This window comes from Melospiza melodia, chromosome 20, assembly GCF_035770615.1.
Source record: "Melospiza melodia melodia isolate bMelMel2 chromosome 20, bMelMel2.pri, whole genome shotgun sequence".
Taxonomy (NCBI): Eukaryota; Metazoa; Chordata; class Aves; order Passeriformes; family Passerellidae; genus Melospiza; species Melospiza melodia.
The window spans coordinates 4,395,435-4,418,169 of NC_086213.1; the positions used below are offsets into that span (position 1 = coordinate 4,395,435).

At 43.8% G+C, this 22,735-nt stretch overlaps 1 protein-coding gene across 3 annotated transcripts in view; it reads right to left on the minus strand.

Moving 5' to 3' along the window:
- SFI1 (SFI1 centrin binding protein) overlaps positions 1–22,612 on the minus strand; it is a 29,367-nt gene extending 6,755 nt beyond the window's left edge. The window contains exons 1-27 of one of the 3 annotated variants that reach the window (XM_063173390.1): positions 22,536–22,612; positions 20,540–20,621; positions 18,451–18,630; positions 17,401–17,472; positions 15,622–15,729; positions 15,370–15,464; positions 13,760–13,877; positions 13,016–13,118; positions 11,926–12,082; positions 11,001–11,162; positions 10,517–10,587; positions 9,706–9,798; positions 9,248–9,345; positions 8,880–8,961; positions 7,743–7,921; positions 7,439–7,514; positions 6,599–6,694; positions 6,087–6,163; positions 5,322–5,424; positions 4,742–4,838; positions 3,933–4,093; positions 3,464–3,538; positions 3,107–3,181; positions 2,571–2,744; positions 1,658–1,791; positions 643–738; positions 211–463 (exon numbers count right to left, since the gene is read on the minus strand). In XM_063173390.1, the coding sequence (XP_063029460.1) occupies positions 211–463; positions 643–738; positions 1,658–1,791; positions 2,571–2,744; positions 3,107–3,181; positions 3,464–3,538; positions 3,933–4,093; positions 4,742–4,838; positions 5,322–5,424; positions 6,087–6,163; positions 6,599–6,694; positions 7,439–7,514; positions 7,743–7,921; positions 8,880–8,961; positions 9,248–9,345; positions 9,706–9,798; positions 10,517–10,587; positions 11,001–11,162; positions 11,926–12,082; positions 13,016–13,118; positions 13,760–13,877; positions 15,370–15,464; positions 15,622–15,729; positions 17,401–17,472; positions 18,451–18,630; positions 20,540–20,559 (2,955 nt within the window). In that variant the 5' untranslated portion in view covers positions 20,560–20,621; positions 22,536–22,612. Of the gene's footprint in view, positions 1–210; positions 464–642; positions 739–1,657; positions 1,792–2,570; positions 2,745–3,106; positions 3,182–3,463; positions 3,539–3,932; positions 4,094–4,741; positions 4,839–5,321; positions 5,425–6,086; positions 6,164–6,598; positions 6,695–7,438; positions 7,515–7,742; positions 7,922–8,879; positions 8,962–9,247; positions 9,346–9,705; positions 9,799–10,516; positions 10,588–11,000; positions 11,163–11,925; positions 12,083–13,015; positions 13,119–13,759; positions 13,878–15,369; positions 15,465–15,621; positions 15,730–17,400; positions 17,473–18,450; positions 18,631–20,539; positions 20,831–22,535 lie in introns of those variants that run through there. The other 2 variants (XM_063173391.1, XM_063173393.1) reach the window with 2 other exon arrangements.
- Positions 22,613–22,735: the final 123 nt, after the last annotated feature.

Below are 22,735 nucleotides of genomic sequence, written 5' to 3' on the forward strand. Positions count from 1 at the left end.
CATGTGGATTGCTTCAGATTAGGGACAAACAGTTCTTGGGCATTCAGAGGCAGTTCACCTGGTCAGCTTTAAAGATCACAGCTAGAACAAGTGAAAACCAGCTCAACCAGAGCAGCTCAGAAGAACCACAAGAAAACACAGCAGTGAGCAATGGGCCTGCTGGCAGCAGCCCAGTACACACACTAACTGTTCCTTCAGCAGTTCACTCACCTCTTCTGAGCCAGCTCTCATGTGGGACCTGAAAGATGCAGGAGAGCACAGCTCTGGCCCCTGCCCAGCTCTGTGCATGTCCTGTGTCCATGTGGGGAGAGAAGCACAAGTGAGAGAGGGATGGGGATGAGCAGCACTGTCCATCTGAGACAGACATTTACAGGTACTTTCTTCCATGTGAGGTGTCAGCATTAAGTTCCCAGTCTGTGCAGGACATCTATTCACAGATGTTTGCTGAAAGGGCACCTCTGACCTGTACAGGAAGAAGGATAAGGTCACTATATACTGCAACCTGTTGGTCTTGTCCTTTGGGTCAGTGCAAAAAAGGGGAGACTCCTGTCATTCCCCTGCATACAGTTCTCCAATTAGCAGCTCTACTGTGCCCCCTGTAAGTCACCCTCTTTTCTTTGCTTCTAAAATTAGATTTTCTACCTAGTAAAAGGAGGTCTCAGCAGTTCCTTGCTTTCTAGAGATTCCAGAGGGAAGTCAGGCTTCCGGGGTGCCAACCTGGCTCGTTGAATGGCATTTCTGAAAAGAAAACCAGAATAAAGAATGCCCCAGACTTATAATTATTGTAAACTGGCATCAGCTGGATGCAGCTAAAGAAACAGTCCCCCTGTTTCATCATTCATCCCTGCTCTGCAACATTCTCCTTGCATGCAATCCTGATTCTTAAAGATTAAATGTCAACCTGTATTAATGTGAGAATCTAGTCCAGCATGTGAGTGGTGGGGCCAACACCAAGAATGGTGGAAGTGACACAACTGAACAGGGCAGAAACTCTTCTTTTGGCAGGTATACTTGCTTACAGCAATGTGAAGTTACAATCTCATTTCCCTTTAAGGTTCCTGTCCTGCACTGAGAAGATTCATAGACAATTCTTCCTTGCAACTGCCCCATAATCAACAGGAATTTTTTAAGGAATAGCTTCCCCAGGGAAAAGAAAGGGGCAAGAAGGAACTTCAGCTTCTGTACACCAGGATCTTGATATTTATCATTTCATCAAGTGACTTCAGTGCAAAAAACAAGAGCTCCAGTGGCACTGGGTCACTTGGGCAAGATAAGCTCTCCTGATGGCTGAAGTCCCATCAGAGGTATCTTTCAGTGTTTCTCTGTATAACTGTTCCTATGACAAATGGCCAATGCTCCACAAATTCAGTTCTGCCTTGAGAAACACAAAGTGGAAGCTGAGCTGGTTCTACCTGTCACTGGCAAGTACAGTCACAAACACCTCCCTATGTGGGGGTTGGTGTTTGCATTACACAGCAGCTCTTGTATAACTCTGTACCACCAGCCACAGGATGCAGTCAGAGCTAAGGAGAATGCAGGGAACTAAAGTTATCAATGAGAAAACTTGGAAACACAAAAATGAGACAGACAGATTATATATATGCAAAGTTATTTGTATGCCAGAGAAACAGGGGAGGGACAGGAAATTTACACTCACAGGCCACGGAGCACTGAGCCCCCCTCAGCAGGGAGAAGTGGTAGCTGTCTGCATTTTGAAGGCCATGGCTCTTCCTCTGATGAATGTCCTCTTGTCTCTGGACTAACATCAGGCCTTTTAAATGTCACTTGCTTCTCCAGAGGTGCAAAAAAGAAAAAGGCTTATTTAATTTCTGGGAGAGAGCCTCTGTTTCCACAGCATGGCACAACAATACACTACTGGTGAAGACTGCAGGCTGCCTGCCAACACAAAGAATAGCAGAGCATCTGATGGCTGAGAGCAGGAAGCACCATGGAGAAGGAACCAAGATTTCTGATTCCCTCCAAGCCATAGCAGCTCTCTATACTAAATCAAGAGCTCCACTGTGGTAACATTTGGGTGAGCAGAATTAACTGAGTACTTCTGCACCAAGCTGCACATTAGCAAATGGAACAACCGGTATCCTGAAAACCTGGAAAAGAGCTGGGAATGCTGCCCAGAAGCAGGAAGAGAGCAGTCAATACAGGCATCCTTTTCACACACAGGGTTGGGCTGATATTCGAAGGCAGAAGTGACACAAGCCCACATATGAAGGTATAAGCAATGCTGAAGCTAAAACAAGATCAGATGTAGTCTAAGTCTCTAATGCTTCATTCTAGCACAGAATTTAGAGACCTGACCCACATGCAAAGGTTTCAATCAGGAGTATTGTCTGTGGCAGAAATTGGCCAGTTTTAAAACAGTTTCATTAGGAAAGGTTCCTAGTGAGTCTGAAGTCCTCTAGTCTCAGCTGAATGAAATGCTCTGAACCAGAGATAGAAGCATATGTAGGATCTAAACAATAGCTGGGATGTGGGGCTCCAAGATCCATACATGCACAGACACACACAGAGCAGAGCAGCCCAGTTCTGGATATCTGAGCAATCTCTCTCACCTCCAGCTGGGGCTGGGTATGGAGCTGTCCCTGGAGCTGTTTGATGCCAGCAGTGTTTCTCAAGGCACAGGTTACACCTTCTCTCAAAGGAGCTGGGTGGTGAACTGTGACTTTTTCAGTGCCATCTTTCTTCTCCTGCTGCTCCTTGGCAAACCTGAGCCAAGCATCAAACACCTACAACAGGAACAATGAGAGCTGTGGGAATTACACACACAGGTTCCAGGCCAGGGACTCCCCCTGCAGACAGCAACACCCTCCCTTCCACTGGATAGGAATGAGCAGAGCTGCAGCAACAGCAGGACACTGCCACAATGACAAAGGGACAGGGATTTAAGTCAGCTGAGACCAGATGGGGAAAAATGTGCATATTTTTTAATCAGCCAAGAAATGTTAAGGAGTTTTCAAGCATCCCAAAATAACATACAGCAACCCAAAGAGGAAAGGAAACAGACATTTAGTGTGCATTCTACTGACTGCAGTCAAATCTGCACATTACCAAATTCACTTGCCTGCCCCAGCCCTGCACAGCCCCTTACCTTTCTCTGCACTGAAAGGGACCAGTGCCACAATGCTTGCACTGTCTTCTGCCTTTCCCATTGCTGCTGCAACAGCTATTAGGGGAAAAAAATGCACAGCAACCAGGTTAGGAGTTCACATACTCAGCACCAGGAATGCCAACCAAAGCACCAAGCAAGGAGGAAGTGATGGCAGAGCCAGAGCAGAAAACTCTCAGCTCACCCAGACTATGGTAAGGTGTCTCTTGTGCTAGATGAACCAAAAAATCCTGAAAATCTTTAAATAAAATTTTCTTGGTCCTGTGTGAACAGAACATGAAGGAGAAGGCAGAATGACTAGCAAGGAGCTAGGTGTCTACCCAGGGCAAAATTCTTTACCCGAGTTTTCCAGCAAGAGAAGGAAGCAGAGCAGAGTCTGTGAGTCATTAGTTCATCTCCCCTTCTCTGCAGCAGCTGCAAGACAACCAAAACAGTGAGTCACTTGCAGACAAACCCCATTTATCTGAGCCAAATGCTATTAGAACAGCTAGCAAACAGCCTTTATCACCCTCCCTTTGCTCTGTTGAGGCCACCCTCAATATCCAAGTGCCCTACAGTGTAACCCCATGTGTAGACAGCTACAAGCCCAGCAGGGATTTCATTTACAGTAAGCTCAGGTTGTCTTGTTAAGTCTGTTACTTCTACCAGTTTCTTCAGGCATGACACAGCCATGCTCCTTCCTTCTCAGTACACAAAGCTGTCATGTCCCTTCTCAGCCCAGACTGCCATGCCCTTCAGCAGGGAGCACAGGGTGTTCCTCCATACCCATAACTCCCCACAGGCTGGGGAGGCTGCTGATCCTTCTCACCTTTTTTCCAAGGCACTGTTGATGATAATGTTTCCATTTCACCAGGTACTTCTGGAGCAGGTGCTGGTGGTGGTGCTGTGCTGCCCTGTGGTGCTGAGCCCTCAGCATCAGAGACTCCCTCATTGATTCCTTCCAGTGCAGGAACAGGCTCTGTAAACGCACTGTTAAAGGAAGATAAATTAATTCATGTATCAAAGGGAGATTATTAATCTCAGAGTATCAAGTATCAGCTACTCTTCTCAACTGTTTCAATACTCAACTTGGACAACACTCAGCACTGACAGTTTTCAGTATAGGAAGAACTGTGAAACATTTCATGTAACACACAGGGAGCTGTGACTTACAAGTCTTCCCTGCTGCCAATTCTTTACAATCGTTAGGAAAGCCCTCTGTGCTTCAGAGTCCTCGTGTCAAGAATGTACCATGGTACCACGAAAATGCTAGCAGAGTTTGAGGGTCTTTCAGTAAGAATTACCAGAGAAAGACTGAAGTAGTAATTGGTAAGACTACTTGTATTGCCCTCAAAACAGATGTCTGAGGTTCTCAAAATTAGTAATGGAAAATTCCTTTGAGGAAGGAAGTGTTACCATCCATTATATAGTAAAAAGAACAAACAGAGAAATAAAAGTAACACAAGCAGCATTCAGCAGATCACTGGAGTCCCAATTTCACTCTTCATTCTGAGGGGACATCCTTTATAACAACAGACCATCCAGTCACTTCATCTGTACAGACGACACAACACACTGCCCATGGCTCATTCACAGACAGTGAGGACTTTTAAGAGTTCAGCATCTCCATCAGCTCACCTAAATCCAAGTGTTTTCTGGCCTCCAGCACAGCTGTCACCTTCAGGTGGCGGTGACAGGCTCGTAGCCAGGCAGTGTCTCTCCACTGCAGCAGCACCTAAGGACACAATGCAAACAGGAGCTGGGACACAGACTGGCACTGAGATGGAAGGGGACACAATGTACTCCCCTCATCATTGTCACATAACCATTTCCACCTCATTCCTCACAAGACTCAGCAGACAGAATTTCCTACAAATTAAATGCAGAAGTGTTTCAGAGGGTCCTTTTGGCAATTTTCAAGGCATTCTTCTCTTTCATCCATCCCCTCCCTGCCTCACTCACCAATACTACTGTGCTGTATCATTCTACTGGTTTTTCCTTCCTTCTAAGGAATGAGAGGAAGGAAGAGAAAAAGCCACGAGCTTACAGAGACAAATTTCAGAGACACCTGTAAAAACAAGATAAGAGTCCCACTTTGCAGCTCTCTCTTAGCAGTGGCTCTTAGATTTAAATTTTTGGTCCTTCTAATTGTATTATCTGACCCCTGCCTGAGCCAGCAGCTGTACTGAGACCTTGGCACCTGCTGTACAGATCCTACCTTTGACAGGACTGCTCTCCTGTAGTGCTCATCTGCCCGAGCAGTTGCCTCAGATTCATGTATAAGAGCAAGAGCATTCTCTCTCCATGTACACAGCACCTCTCTGAAGGCAAAAACACACACAAAAGTTAAAAACAACGCCATTAAGAAAGATTCTCCCTTGTTCATTTGGCACTTTCCTACTCACAAGGGAACCAAAACCAGCTGCATCTATAAACTTAGTCATGTAAATCAACTTCTGCCCCTTCAGGTCCCTGCTGAAGAGAAGGCAGTGCAAAACAGAACACATTCTGAAATCAGCAGCTTCAGCTGAGCCAGTCAGGCTCTGCAAGTGACTCCAGCTTTATAGCATTAAAATAAGGTAACTAAATAACTACAACTTAATGCAATGTGATAGTATCTTTAATCACTCTCCTCACTGTAATGAAAGAGAGGCTCTGCATCTTCCAGGCTCCTTTAATACCATAACAGATGTATTTAATACCATAAATGATGCAGTTTGCTGTCTGATGACTCTTGCAGGACTAAACAGAGATTTAAAAAATATTCAAGCAAAACAGATAGCAAACAGGAAGAGGTTGATTTCTTTTAGCTAGATGATCTTCATGCAAAGAAACAGAAAACAAAGAAAATTTTTTCTCAGTGCATGGCAGGGTCCATTCCCAGCACCAAACATTGAGAAAGTTACAGAGGTGGCAGTGAAAGGAAGAAATGATTTTGACTGCAGTGCAGTCATTCTCTCATGCTGCCTAGGAAGAGGCTCACCTCAGCAGCAGTCGAGTGTGCTGTTCCTCCTTCTCAGCTACTTGGTACAGAATGCACTGTATGTTTTGCTGGTAAATCTGGAAAAAATAGTATTGAGAGGTAAATTTACCTCAACTGTTAACACCTGTGAGGAGAGGAAACCTCTAGAAACTCTTACTAGCATCTAACTAACTCTAAGTAACTCATATGTAGCACTGGCAGTAAAGTACAGGGGGGAAAAACACAAACCAAACACTGAAATCAAATGCTGCTTTGCTGTAGCAAGCAGTCACTACACAATAGTTAATGCCAGCTGTGATGTACCAATGACCAGTGCTACAAAATTACCTTGGTTCTTCTGCTCCAAAAAGCAATGCCAGAGCTCATACAGCCCTACATACAAGAGCCTCCATTCTACCTTGCACATGTGGTGTGTATGTGCCTCCAGTGAAGCAGAGTGGGAGCTCTTCAGCTCTCACTGAAACACTACAGCACACACAGACAAGTGCCTCAAAAAGGCTGCTCCATCCTACCTTCCAAGCTGCCAAGGTCTTGCCCAGCAATACATGTTGATAATGCAGGTCTGCTTGCACCAGCTTCCTCCACTTCTCACGCTGATGTTCCACATACTAGAAGGAGGAAATGGAAAAAACCCAAAAATACATACACATGAAGGAGGGAAAACAAGTAATAGCAGAGAGAGGAGGGAAAAGGACCCTTCCCATTCTCTGGAGAATCAATCCTTCACTTTGCTGTAACAGCTTTTCACTCAAACTGGTGCTTCACTCTACTATGTCCCCAAAAGGCCTAGCTGAGGTGCTTTTTCTTCCTGCCCTTTGTAGGAATCCTCTTGAAGACTGATGTAAACCATTCAAGTTAACAGGTCTGCACTGACAGAGCAGCTCCAACTATAAAATTTCTCATACATTTTCAAGACATGCTGCAAGGCACATCTGGTACTTCATATCATGGTAAGGAAAAGGGGCCCTCATGAAAGCATTCTGTGTTTGTGACATCCTGTAACACAAATACAGGTCATACATGAAGGCCTGGCTGCAAACTTCTAACTTTTGAGAAGGACAGATCCTACTGTGGTGGGGACAATTTCATCACACTGAATTACATTCCCAGGTACATCTAAACCATATTCCTATTCTCACCATATCTACATATATGAACAAAAAGAATTCTCTCTTCTCCCTACACAGTTCCTGTTCCACCCACACCAAACTGGTTTTATCCACATGAAAAGGGAGGAGAGCTTAGGAATGACTAGTGTTTATTCTAAACAATTTAACTTCTAGCCATATGGGTACAAGCAATTCAAACATAACAGGAAGGCTTCATGCTCTTTCCCATCTGCTAACTCTCACCTCTCTCCACTTGTTCCAAGTCTGCTGCAGACACTTTGAACAGTGAAATCTTAATGCTTTTGTCTCCTTAAGCCTCCTATAAGAAAAATAATTATTTGTCCTACAATGCAATCCATGTTATTGGACACTTCTAGCACAGACATGAGTCCACATTTGTTATTTTCAGTAATTCACTTACTGAAAGACAACTTAGTAGACTCTAAAGCACAAAAAAGGAGTGATCACCATTGTGAATTAAATGCTTTCCAAAGTAGGTTGCTGGAGAGTCAATCCAAATCACTCTCTGTTTCAAAATAAATCTTACTCTGTTTCTCTCTCCTGAGTCTTCTGTTTCCACAGACAGAAGGCCTTTAGCAGCAGCTGGTTACTGTAGTGCTGTCCTGCACGGGCCAAGCCCTCCTGCTCCTCCAGCCGTGCAGCTGCTCTTCCCCGCCAGCAGGACCAGGAGCAGCACAGGAGCCGCCTTTGGAAATGGAGCACGGCCTGGATGGAGGGAGGGAAGGAGGCAATGAATGCACAGCACAGGCAGCTACAGGAAACACCTCCTTAAAGATGGCATGCACAGAACTGTCCAGTGTTTGCTTTCTGAGGTTGAACAGCAATGGACACGCCACCAAAGCCCCTCAGTGGTGAGGCTATGTACTGTGCTCTGCAGGTACCTGTGTGCATGCGGGTGGAGGAGCTGTTACCAAAAACCAGCAAGCCAAAGAGAGGAAAAACACAAGCTGATAAACGGCATGTGAAGGACTCCTAAGGACTGATAAGTTCCAGAAACCAGTCCTGCTGAATGTACAAGAACTGATAACCTCCCTCCACCAAGGGTGAGCCATATCTGCACAAAGACACCCACACATGCTACTGGCAGCTTGGAGCTCTGTAAGAGAGCACATAAAGGCCACAGTGGCTGCTACAGGTGAATACTCCAGGACCATATACACGTGTGTGTGTGTGTGTGTATATATATATATATATATATATATATATATATATATATATATACACACACACACCCCTAAAAAAATTAAGGGCCTTGTAAAAAACTTTATGGACACCTACCTAGAAGCAGCTAATTTCTCAGCACAACCCTGCACTTCTTAAATGACTGGGGTTGGCCATTTAGTATTATTATTATTAATTCAACAAAGTAACTGTGAGACTCTGTGAGAGACAGCACACACACATTCACACCGTGAGGGAATAAGTGAATGAACTATGTGAATGGCAATCCTCTAATAATGACTTGATTCTATTATTAACAAATTGCTTAACTTAAAAAAGGTGGTCAATAAATATTTGTTGTCATCTCTTTACCCTGACTTGATCCCTCACCAGGGAAAATGGAATTTACACCAAGTCCATCTCATGCTAACTCATATTCACAGACAGAGACTATGAAATCATCCCCTCTATTTCCTAACCAAGGTACAAAAGTTGCATTTACCATCTTCTCTCCCATTCGATATCCTTGCAGCTTGCAGGTCTTCAGCAGCCATGTGTCAAATACCTGTCTCATCAACACCCTCCTGGCAAGCAAAAAGGGAGAATGTCAGCACAGGAGATAATTCCTTCAGAAAACATATTGGTCTTATGAATGTCAGCTGACTAAATGAACCTCCGAGCTGGGCTTAACCAATCTCCCTCTTACATTCCAGAGAGAAGCACGAGATGTAAATTTTTCATTACTCACAGAAAATGTCAGAGCAGCTGCCATCAAGTCATGTCCCCAAAGGCATTAGCATACTTATAAGAGAACCAAAGGCCCACAGATTCCACATTTGTACAAGTCTGTATCAATAGTTCTCTGCGTACCTGTAACGAGCATGAGCCATTGCTGTTAAGGCCTGCTGCTGTTCTTCCTCCTTCTCTTCCAAACGGGACTTCCAACGGTTCCAGTACTTCTGCAGCACCTGAAATAAAACAAGAAAGACACAAAATCCCCAAAAGATATCCAGTGAGGGGAAGAATGTTAATAAATAAATTGCTAAAGTCCTAATGAAACTGCATACTGCAATGGGTGTGTCCTGCAGTGCTTCACATACCAAACTTCTTAACCTCCTATAAGTTTTTCTGCTAAAAGAAAAAATCCACCATAAACACAGGGAAATGAAAAACTAAACATATCTAAGAGTGGCAGTTGACTCACACAGATTTTCTGTGACTACTAGTATTTCAGAACAAAGCCACTGCTGTAATAAAAAAGTACTTTGCAGGTGACAGTGGAAGTCAACAGGACAGCTCAAGACAAACTGACACAAAGTCCAACTCACTGTAACTCGATGCTGACAGGATGACAGGTTTGTTCTCATTCGCTGAAGACGAGTGTCCAGGACATTCTGCCGAAGAGCCTTAAGGCCAAGTTCCTGTAACCACAAGAAATAAACACAACTTTCATTTGTAATCCAATCAGGTAATTTAGAACTGATCTACAATCCTAGAATCTCTTGAGTGGGGGCAGAAAATGGTAAACAGCATTATGAGAGCATCCTACTTCAAATCACTAATCACGCTGCTCTTATAATCACTACTGTTTTCACTTCACAATCCAAACCAGTTTACTGGTATTCTTTTAATGACCAGTACTGATCCAACCTTGAAAATAGCTCAGTTCCAAAAAGCTGGAGGCTTGCTTGTGCCCACCTTTCAGACAGCCTTCAGGGATTTATTTTTTCTTTAAAATACCCTAAAATCTAAACAAAACCCCAAAACATCAACTAGTTGAACATGCAGCAAGCTATCTTTGGTCTTATGTGAAAAGCAGCATGCACACATTACTGCAGAGGAGAAAAAATAATCCTTGTAGCAAACAGCACAAAAAAAAATCAAGGGGAAAAGGCAATCTCATGGTGGAATACCAGGGAGCAGGTAATCCAACACCCTCAATTTACTTCACCAGTTTCCCAGATGAATGAATAGCTGCTCTGGAGATCAGCACAGTTTCCCCGTTTGGATTCAGCTGGCAGATTCCAGAATAGCTGAAATTTAGAAACCTGGTGTATTTCCCACCCAACACCCTCTCACCACTGTCAGTGTTACAGAGACCTCCACAGCCTCCCACCCAGCACATAACAGGACTCTTACCAGCAGGTGACACTTGTAGTGCTTTTCAGCCAGCTCACACTGCTGAGCCTCTTCCACACACAGCACAACATCTGTCACTGAGTTAAAGTATCTTTTACACAGAACAACCTTCTCCCACAGAGGGGCACTGCATCTCCATCTACATTTGTTTCAATGTTTGAATGTCCCAGCACTGTTATCTGCAGAAGTTTTGACTACAGTAAAACTTAGATTTTGCTGGCTTATTACAATATGTTTCTGATTCACTCTTAAGTAACAACCATAAATTATCTTCTGCAGTCTGTAATATACTCTTATACAGCTGCTAGCATACTGTAATTACAACAGTTTAATGAATTGTTAGTGTGGCATTACATACACATAATGACAACATGTTTGTTGTCACTCGTGCTTCTGCACAATGTTCCTGCTCATTAACTGGATCTTCCCCCTGTGGGAATGTTTCTAGGGTGGCTTTGCTAGGGACCAAACCCAGGCTGGATACAATGCTTCCAGTGTGCAAAGGCTCTCCATAAGGCAATCCTTGCTGCTTGTTTTTCCAGGTCCCTTCCATGAGCACGCATTCTCCTCCTGCACTCCCATGCCAGCTGCCAGTCAGAAAAGCACCTCTGGAGCCTCCTGCTCCTGTGGAACTCCTGGGCCAGCTCTGCAAGACAAACACAAATCACTCATGGCTTGTTCTGTCCCAGGCTCATTGTATCAGATGAGATCCTGGCACCTGAGCCACTGGCTCACAAGTGACATGAGCTCTAACACTGAGAAATGGTTACAAGAATTCACATTAATGCTCAGCTAGAGATCATTCCTATTGATCACAAAGGCAGTTTTAAAGCAGTAACCTGCTGTGCTGACTTAAGAGAGGGAAGGTAGGACAATGTATTACTTGTGCAACATACTCAAACTTGCTTACATTTCAGCACGCTCCTATTACTAATTCCTACACAGCCAAGCTAGATTCTTTTCCACTGCCACAATCAAAAAGCAATTCATACAAATATCTGAACTCATTCCCATTCAAGGGAAGAAACAAAGGAACTGGTGTAGAACCTTTACCATCCTATAGGAGTTGTGATTTGACTGACTATCAAGAAAATCCACAGACTGACTGATCAAAGTCTTGAATACATCCTTCTCCCAGATATCTCAGTCAAAATCCAAGAGACAATATGCAAGTTTCATCAAGGGAATTGTAAAGCATGTTCTCTTCAATCCTGTGGAAAGCAGGTGATTTTCCTGACAGTCCAGCATGTGAGCTAAGCCAGGTCTGTCACAGTGTACAGCCCAAGCTGCATCTCAAGACCTGGGTGGGCAGAGACATTCCAATGTCTCCTAGAATAGAAAAAGCCACCACCATGCCCTCAGCAAAGGGGCTGAGCCCTGTTCTGTCCCACCTCACCACTTTCACTCACCATTCTGGCGTTTCTTTACTCTGTGGAGGTTCAGGTATCCCAGCCATGCTCCCATGCATCTCCTCAATTCCCAGTGCTGATGGTGAGTTACTGCCCTGGTGTCCTTCTGCTTTTCATTCTGGGTGTGTAAATAGAGCTCTCGCCACTGCAGCCAAGCCTGAAGGAACAATTAAGGGGCAAGGGCAGTAAGGGGAAAAAACAGACAAGATTAGAGAAGTAGAACAAAGAGGAGGAGAGGAAGAACACATGTGCAATAAGAAATTCCATTTAAGTTCTAAAGGTGAAAGCCATGAGCAATGAGGCTCCCCCCCAAAAAAGGGGAAAAACCCAACAAAACCCAAACACCAAAGGAATGTCAGCATAGAAAACGTCAAAGATTTTTTCCCTCTTTTAAGTACCTTCACACTTTTTCCCATTAAAAAGACCAATATAATACTTTTGCCAACAGACTTTCTTTCAGATTATTTTCATATAAAAGGAAATCCCATCATGAGATACTGTAAGATTTCCTAAGTCACAAGTTTCTTTCCTTAGCAGAACACTGCCCTAAACCAGTATTGTTGCATCTCACAGTGCAGGTCAATTTCCATGTTGCATTTTACAGTGCATTTGCCATGTTGCATCTTACAGTGCAGGTCAAATTAAATACCATCCCCTCTTTTTAATGAAATGGACAAAAAGCCACAGTTTCAGTGAAAGAAAAAAAGAAGCCCATGCTGTTTTCACTTCAGCTAAGATCAACCATCTGGACAACACTCTCAGTCATCTGTTTTAGTTTTAGGTAGTCCTGCAAGAAGAAGGAAGCTGGACTTGATGCACCTTGAACTCTGACAGGTTTGGTGCTGTAACCACTTCCCCGTTCCAGGGACTGACCACCCTCTCAGGAAGATCCTTTCCCTAATATCCAGTCTGAACCTGCCCTGACACAGCTTCATTCCATTTCCCCATGTCCTGATATGATATTCCATGATAAGTATGCAATTTTCAAAGTAAATAAGTACAAGACCCAATTTTTATTCATCTGCAACATTTTCACATGTGTGCAACTTTAACATTAGAAATGGCAGTAGCTGAAGCTCCTGAGACTTACTCGAAACTGCAGGCTCTGGGCCCAATGCTGCAGAGCCAAAATATTCATTTTATGTCCAGAGCATTTCTGGTAGTGTTGTCTTCTCCAAACTGCCCATGAAATGCTGCCAAAAAACGTTACAGACAAGTTCAAACACAGGTGCCATCACTTGGTGCAAGAAATCATTTTCATCTGACTGGAAAAAGGTATGAACAACAATCCTTTCAAAGAAACATCAAATGGTTTGGGTTGGAAAGAACCTTAAAGATCATCTTGTTCCAACCCCCTGCCAGGCGCAGACACTTTCCATTCCCCACATTGCTCCAAGTCCCATCCAAACTGACCTTGAACACTTCCAGGGATGGGGCATCAACATAATCTCTGGGTAATCTCCAGATTTCAGTGCCTCACCACCCTCAGAGTAAAGAATTTCTTCCTAATATTCAATTTAAATCTACCCTCTTTCAACTTAAAGCCATTCCCCCTTGTCCTCTCACTGCATGCCCTTGCAAAAGTCACTCTCCAGCCTTCCTGTAGGCTCCATCAGGCATTGGCAAGCTGCTATATAATATCTCTTCAATTCACAGTCTATGGGTGTGCCAGAACTCACAAATCCCAGAAAACAAAAGAATTCTTAAAGAAAAATCAAACACCGAATGAAGTCATGGTGTGACTTTTTATCTTTTAGGAAAAGATAACATAACACAGATAAAAGCCATGGCCTTATGGTCAGTGCCTCTCTGCCTGTTTGCATTCCATCCTTACCTCAAACAGCTTCTTTTCCTGAATGCCAGTGCCACAGACTGCATCCCATGTTTTGTCCTTTGAACATCAACATAAACCAGCCAGCGCTGCCAGGTCCTGAGCAGAGTTTGCCTCTTTGCTGTGCACGACAAAAAACGGCAGCATCTTAAATTCTGTAATCTGGCACATCTCAACCACTCCACCACAGTTCCTCCCCGACTCTGCGTCCTCAACCTGCAGGGACACCTTGTGGAAAAGCCTGAAATGACAGCGACCCTCCCTCTGGCCGAGGGTGTCCCAGGGAGAAGCCTCAGAATCGCTGACAGCTCGGTCCAGCCACTTGTGCAGAGCAGCGTGAACGATCGGACAATGGCCCATAACCGCTGGGCCTTCAGTGCTTGTGGGGACATAACTGTAGAACAATAGTCAGCATAACGACTCTACTGGGTAAGAATGAGAGGATTCTCTTTGGGTTGTTTAAAAAAACAAAAAAAAAAAGTGTATCAGGTTCATCAGCTGCTTTTCAAGAGTTATTCTCTCCTACAAGCAGAGAAATGAACCAGAAACAAGTCAACTTTATTTAGCAGGCTGGTCACGCAGCTAAAAACAGAAGTGGTGTCACAAATTCCAGTTTACCACTTAGTGCAGCACTCTGCATATTCTCCTCACAGCAGGTTGGCTTGTCAAAACTGACACTACTAAAGCAATTTTATTAGAAAAAACTCTCATTGATTCTATGCCACTTCACACACACACATAAAAGAACCACAGACTTTTCCTTTTTTAGGATTTCCTTGTGAATCAAGCATTAACCTACCTTGATACAGGTCACCTTTTCCTATTTTTGACCAAGTAACACACAGCCTTTGCTGTAAATACTCTGGCCTCACTTAGTCAGAAAGAAGTCTGGATAGCCTGACAGTTTGTGTCCAAAGGTGCCAGTCTCTAGGACACTCTGAAGCTATGTTCATGTGCAAAGAGAGCAGTTAACTTATTCTGCAAATCAGCACAGAACAAAACCTCACTATCATCTTTAAATGAAGGTCAACCTCCCTTCAGCAAAATATATTCCCTGAACCCAAGAAAGTTGCTACCAGTACAGACAGCTCCAAGTCTTTGCAGAGCAAAGAACCTACACAGTAAGACCAAGGGCACTTCAAAAGTTTGGGCTTCTTTCAATTGCTAGACACAAGCTGAAGGAACAGTCAATAGATATAAAATAAGTGCTGTTAAAAGCACAGGGAATTACTATCTAATGTCTACAGCAAAAGTTGACAGAGAATTCCAGTAAAACATTTTATCAAAAAACTTCTACTCGAAAACATACTGTGATTAAGTAAAAAAAACAAACAACCAAAAATCAAGCCACCAGCTCAAAAACAACCAGAGCAATCCAGAGCAGATGGAGAGGCTCTTAAACTTATTCACTGGCATCCCTAAATAACTATATAGCTACACCCCTATAACAGAACCCCCTGCCATCTGCTCCTGCAAGCACTGCACTGCCATGGGGTGGGGGAGCTCAGGGTTCAAACAGGCACAGGGGACACAGACTGTGGATAAAAATTCCCTGTGGATACTCCCATCTCAGTATGTCCCCAGATACTGGTAATTACCATCACTTCACTTACCATGAGACTCTGCAACATAAAACTTGTTCTTCTTGCCTTGCTGTTGGCATACATAGGCTCTCCAAGCCTTGAATATCAAATTAAGGAGTAAATGCCTGAAAAATGAAAGTGCCATTCAGTAAAATATTAAAATAAGCAATGAAAAGATTACTCTTGGCCTAGATGTACCATGGATGGAACTTGCTCACTGGTACTAAGAACTCCTTCAGAAAATGTCTCATACACACCCCAAAGGGAATTCATTTCACTAACCTGTAATGGTTGTCTGCTCTGAGGCTGAGCTTCTTGTCTCTGCAAACTGCCCACTGCTCCTTCCACTCTCCAAAAGTTTTCTGAAGAATCTTCTGATCATACAAACATCTAAACAGTTGAAAGATTTGGACAGAGGAAAAGTCATACAGGTTTCCAGAATGACCACAAATCAGTTTTAATGAATATTACACCACCTCTTCTCCAGGCTTGCCTGATTAGCCTAACAACCTCTAATTGCATTTAAAACCACTTCCCTACTGTGACACTTTATTGGAAGACTCCATGAAGCACTGCAAGAATCACTCTACTGACTGTAAATACTTCACATAAAGACAAGGAATAAAAGTCAATGTTGTTAACTTGTCAAACATCACAGTACCAGTTGACTTGAGACCTGTTCACATTTTTCATCCTCAGTTCTGTGTTTTACTTTAACAACCAGAACAGTAGATAACAATATATGTATTTTCCTTTCTAATCTTGTTCTTTGCAATTTTGACACAAAATATTATATATATATAAATATATTAATATATATTTATTTATAATAAGTATATAATATATAATACATTTATAAATAAATATATATAAAAATACAAAAGCTACAACAGATTTTATAATGCTCTGATGTTTTTATCATGCAATAACAGCAGAATTAGGCCCAGAATCCTAGAGGTTTCTCAGTGGAACAAATCAATCCTCTCACACGCTGTAATTTACAGCCACCTACCCCGAGCCAAGCTGCTAAGTCATTCCAAGCACTCATGCAGAAAAGGAAAAAAGAAAAAAGAAATGAGCTATGTGTTATTTTTTGGACCTGGGGTATTAACAGTATTGCACATGCATTAACAGGTATTACAGCTATGGAGAACTGGGGACTTCTAAATCTAGCAAGGCAATTCATTATTGCTTGTGCTCCTTGCTGGTCTTTATAAAATCTATTCCCCTTAAAAAATAAATTCATCATCAAGCTGAATTGATAGCCAAAGCAGTGCCAACTCAGTGGATGGGACAGGAGGAATGGTGAGGTTCACAGGACAACTTCCATTTACCAACAAAGGCAGAAACAGAATATATTTGATACAGAAAAATGAAACTGAATGACTGAGGACCTGATCTTATTCCAAATGCAAGTCTTCCCACTGGGAACTGCTTCAGTTCCCAAGGGTGTGGTCAAGCAAGAATGAACATGCAAATTAATGCAAAACAAGAAATGAATATCACAGCATGGGGTTTCAGTAGCTCACAGAACACTGACAGCAAAAAGGAATTATCTGCCACAGGTATTTCCAAGTCAGATACAAACATACACAGATATACATTAAGAACAACAGTGCAAACAATAATAATTAATGATCCATGTGGGTCCTTTCCAACTCAGAATAGTCTGAGAAATCTCTGTCATCATAACTTTGGGAAATAGTTAAATTTAAAGCAGGTATCCCAATCACATCCCATCATTTATATGCACATACTGCTCAACTTTATCAAAACACAATTCCTATGAATTTGGTTAACAAAAACTTAACAATGATTATTAAAAACAAACAAAAAAAGCAAGAGCAAGAAAGGTACCCAAAGAAAATCTTCAAGTGATCTCAAAATACATCCAAATATTTTCTTGGCAGCCAGTACTCTGTCAGCCCAGTGGTTTACCACTAAGCCATTAAAAAAATAAAAACCAAAACAAAATAAACTCCAAAACAAAAGAAACAAAAATACAAAACAAAACCCACCAAACAGCAAAGCTCCACCTCTGAGTTCTGTCATTTTATGTACCTGGCTTTGGAAGGGAGAACTTGTCCAAATGTTATTTTTGCCCACAGACAGAAAAACTTCCTTGCTAGGTATCTGGAACACAAGGAAAGATTAGCTGCTTTTGTACTCCTCCTCTGCAAATTCCCAGGCAGTAGTGAAAATAGGAATTTTTATTAGAGCTTCACTAATAAAACTAAGGGTCTAGTTTTCAGATATCAATGCATATATGAAATATTTAGACCCTGAAATCAGTACCTGTAACACAGCAATTCATACAGGATTAAGAGGTCCAAGCATCACTGCAAAACTTGAACTGGGATGTACTTCTTTAGGAATGCTGGGCACCCAAAATGCCCTCCAAGCAGCCCCTTCTGAGGTTCCAGTGTGGTCACACCACTGTTCTCCCAAGTCAAACAGCTGAGTCCAGAACACCTCAGCCAATCTAATGTCTGGCCCCTCCTGAAGCCAGCAAATCTTCCTTCTTCCCACCTCCCCTCAGCACTTCCACATCTCCACAAGGTTCTCCCAACACCAGCTCAGCTCACCAATGTGTTACTGTGACCCTATCACCCTTCCTCTCTTTTTTCCCAATGGATTTCAGAGTCAGTTGGCACAGGGTAAGCACCAAGGTAATTACCTCCACAAGGTAATTAGTTAAAGCACACAGCCAGGAAGGGGGGCCTCAGTCCTTCAGTAGGTCTGAGCTGCTCAACAAATGATGGGCTTTTAATCTCTACACAATTACATCCCACCTTTGTCAAGGTTCTTTTAACAAAAAAAATAAACCACTAAAAAACACTAGAGGAGGGCAAGAAGAAATCATGACACCTGGCAGTGTATCAAAGAATATTGTTAAACAGCCATTGTAAAATTTGCCTTTGAAAGTAAAAAATACCTGAAATCTGACTGTCAATCCTTGTCCTCAAGTCACCACAAGGCATTCTCAGAACTGTCTGCCATAGCCATGAACTAAAACTTCTATAGCAACCTGCCCTGGTACCACTAAACCCAGACACTTTCAGGTCTGACCCCGTGCTCCATTTAGTGAAAAATATGTTTTGTATTTATCACCTGCTTTGGAATTTTTTTAACATTCTTCTTTCACTCTGGGTATACCCATCTTGACCTGGTTTGTCATGATCTCTGTCCTGAAATTCATGTGTTGCAGACTGGGGAGCACCAGATTGTCCAGCTGCATGAACTTGATGCTCAGGTGCTTGCTGGATTTCATCCATCATCAGGGATTTTGAACTTAAAAGGAAAGAAGAAATATTTTGTGGAAAGTGGCATTATTGCAATAGCTTGGTCTGTAACAAAAGTGTCTAATCAAACACAGAACACAACAGCTACAAATGCTAGAACATTTATTGTTTCTTTATCAGGTGATTTTCAATATCTGGAATTTTAAACTTTCCCCAACACAACCAGGAAGATACATTTCAGTGCAATCATGTCACAGACAACTCTTTTTCCCCTAAAGCTGAAATGAGAAACCACTGAAATGCATTTGTGTGTGCACACAGGGCGTCTTGACAGAGAAGCTCTGATTGTGGTTTTCTGCCTTTTAGTCCCAAACATATCAAGGTATTCTGCCTACTGCTGATAAATTCTCTTGGGCACTGGTGAACTGAAGTGAGATTTCCATTTTAACATAAAATGCTCTTTTACAAGCTCTTCCCTAGTTTTATTCATATTTTAACTGTGTTTCTCCTTAAAAAAAAAAAAAAACAACTGAAAATCTCTTCCTGTTTTTACATGTTAATCATTAAAAAACAAAATTAGACCTATTTTTCTATCACACAGTTTACTTTCACATGTAGTTCTAATCTGAAAAATAACAAGTGTATTTTTATAAATTCTAAATATTTTTTCTTTGTAATTTTCTGAAAACAAGGATTAAAAAAAAAAAACTATGCAGATAAAACTTGCTGCACCGGTTCCACTGAAGCTTCTTTCCCAAAACAAATGCTGCCACCACCCTGAAAATTTGCACATTAGAAACACAAACACATTCTTGAGTTCCAGAAGAGGCAACAGAAGAGGATAATCTGAAATCTCACCCTAAAGATCTCCTGAACTGAGCTAGGGAAAACATGGCTGCAGCCAGAAAAAAATGTTGTTTTCACAAAGTGACTGGAACAATGCAAGTTTCAAAAGTTCAGCTGAATAACCACTGCTAACAACAAATCACTGGGAGGAAATAGAGTATTTTTGGCTTGTGCCAGCAGGGTACAAAGAGTTAAAAATAAAAGTTAATGGAAGAAAACAAGACCTGTATTTTGTGTGAGAAATTCTTGCTCTATAAAATATTATCTGAATGTTTTCTGAAAGAGGTAGGCCCTGTCCAGCAGACAAAAGAATTCTGTTCACATCAAGATGTGCAGTTAAGGCAACTCTATGCACATTTGAAGAGGAGTTCCAGGCACTTTAAAATTTATGTAAAACAGTTTTCAGCACAAGTTCTTGTACACACCTATTAGGCCCAACTCCCTTTTAAACTATTTCATCTGTCCCAAAGATAAAACTGGTCTGACCACAGGCAATAACAACCTTACACAAAGGAAGTGAAAAAATCTAACCTGGGTAAAACATGAAAAAGTTTGGTATGAAAGTCTAAGGTGTGAGAATATCTAATAATTTTCCAACGTATTTACTTTTAAACAGGTTATTTGTCTAATTGGAACACTATTATGTGCTGCATATATTTAATGATGACAGCCTATATCCCCCAAAATTTATAGTAAGTGCCCATGAAAAAGAAGAGTCAAAGAAGGATAATTTCTCCCTTTTAAAGTTAGAAAACAAAAGCATGGGAAGAATGAGAGAACACGGAGTAAATCTCTGCTTGGGCCAACAGCTGTGGCCAAGTACCTTATGCTCCAGTCTAATAGCTCAAGCTCAAGAACATCATTACATGTACATGTGATGATAATGTAAACTCATATAAAGTTGTGTTTCATGATCAGTTTGCAAGTTAGGTGTTCACAGTTTTTTACTTTACTTTTAAGAGGAATATTTTCTGGCTAACAAAGTTCCATAGCCCTTCTGTGAGAGGGGCTCAATTCCACTTCTTCCGCCCCATGGGAACCTTAAGATGTCATAAATATAAAATAAATTACAGCTGAAGTCTTTAACATAGTAGCTGCCTATTACTGCTTACCTTCCCCTGAATTTCTCCATTTCACTGTACCTCCAAGCCTGCAGTTCAAATGCACTTTCTGCTCTGCAATGTTGTTTACTAACTATGGACAAAGCATGAGTTGGTGCCTGTTACTTGTGATGAATCCAACCGTGGATCTATGCTAAATGCAGTCTGTATCATAGAAATGACATGATTTCCACTCAGACTTATGCTGCACTCAAGCAGAATAATACAATTCCAGATGTTTAACATGAAAAGCATCTGTGTGTCTTAGCAACATTGTGCTGGCTTAATCTAATGGTAATAAAGTTATAACCATTTGAATCCTAAGGCAGCAATTCTGTTCACCTAAACAAAAACGTGCTAGAAAGGTGCTGTACAAAGTAAACTACTCCAAGTTATGTGCCCCTCACTTAAAAATAAATTAATAACCAAGGGTGACACCATCAGCAGCTGATTCCTTTTCACCTGTTACCTGCTGTACCCTGAACGCTTTTTGTGTTGATGGACAAACACTGGAGACCCACACGACGCTGCTCCACAGCCCCGCCGTGAGGGGCCGCGGCAGCCGCCCCCGCCCCGCTGGGGGCACCAGGGATCCCGGCACCGGCGGATGCGGCATCGGCACACGAGACGGGCGGAAAGCAGCGGGGAAATCACAGCGAACGGGCGGGAAGCGGAGGGAGGAACCAGCAGCCCCTGAGGCGGCCCCGCCATGAGGGAGGAGCGGGCGCTCCCCGCCCCGCCCCGCCCCTGAGCAGGGCGCCCCCGTGCGGCGGGGCGGGAGGACGGACAGCGCCCCTGTGCGGCGGGGCGGGGCCGAGCGCTGTCCCGGCCCCGGTGTGACCGGGATTTACCGAGCACAGGCAGGAAAAGGGGCTGAACGGCCGCGGCAGGGAGCTGTTGCTGCACTTGGGGAAAAAACTGTTTTCTGTGGCACCACTGGACATTTCTGCTGTAACAGGCACCTGTGGCAGATGTGCCTTGGTAACCAAAAAGCCTAGTTTAGGTCACAACAGCGATGTGCACAAAGGTGACAGTGAAACACAACATAGTTCAGGCCGTCTCAAAACCTACAGCATCTCATAATAACCACTCAGCTCGAGGCCGGTGGCCCGCTGGTTGCTATGGAGTCTCCCTGTGTATTTGTTTGGAAAGTACTTGCCGGCTTCAAGAGACTTGGCAATAGTTGCAGTGCTGTCTCATTAATAATGCAGCACTTCATCACGAAAAAAAAAGTGAGAAATTAATTTCTCTCATTCCATAAGTAACCAGATTTTAATTCTGGTATTCAACTTCATTAGAGATCAGGGAAGAGAACACCTTATTCACTACACGAAATTTGTTGTTCCTACACAGACCTCACTGCCCAAGGTGTTTGGAAACCTTACGGCCCCACTGGGTTCCTGTGGCAGAATGGATCCAAGTGCCGGGAACAGAGCTGTGGGCAAACGGAGCAGCGATCTCACTCAATAAATTCCTTAAAGTGACGTTGAAAACAATGTCTACTCCTTATTAGCAAAAACTGAGACTTTTCCGCTGCCCTGCTCACTTCACCAGCCTAGCACAGTCAGACCAGACTCCAACGTGACACGAGCCCGGTGCGGGCTGAGAACACCGGGACCCTGCGCTCACACTGCCGGGCTGGGCAGCGGCGCGGACTCGGCCGGACCGCCCCCCTCAGCCGCGGGAGCCGGGACATGACGGCGCTCCAGGGCAGCCGCCCCGAGGCCGCCGTGACCACTGCGAACGCGCGGGGCGAGGGGAGCGCCCGCCGAGCGCGCTCCCAGCCCATCTCAGCCGCGATCGCCCCGCCGCTTCCCGCCCTTCTCCGACCCCGCGCTGCCCCTGAGGCGGGACGGAGACACGGCAACAGTCCCGGGACAGGGACCCGCCGATCCCGCCGCCGCCCCGCACATGGCGCGCACCGCATCCCGCCGGCGGCCGCCTCCCCCGCAGGGCTGCCCGCCCAGACTGCCTGCAGGCCCTCGCCGAGCCCCGCGCCTCTCCTCACCCACGGCACCGCACGCAGGGTGAGACGCCGGTTCCGCGGGGCGGCCGGCGGCGGGGACACGGGGCGGGAGCGCAGCCCGGCCGCCCTCAGCGCCTCCCGCCGCCCAATCGCGGGCAGGCGGCAGGCGGGGGAGCCCCCGGCGCGCGCGCCCGACGCGCCTGCGCGCGGGGCGTTAAATGGGTGCGGAGCGGGCGGCGCGA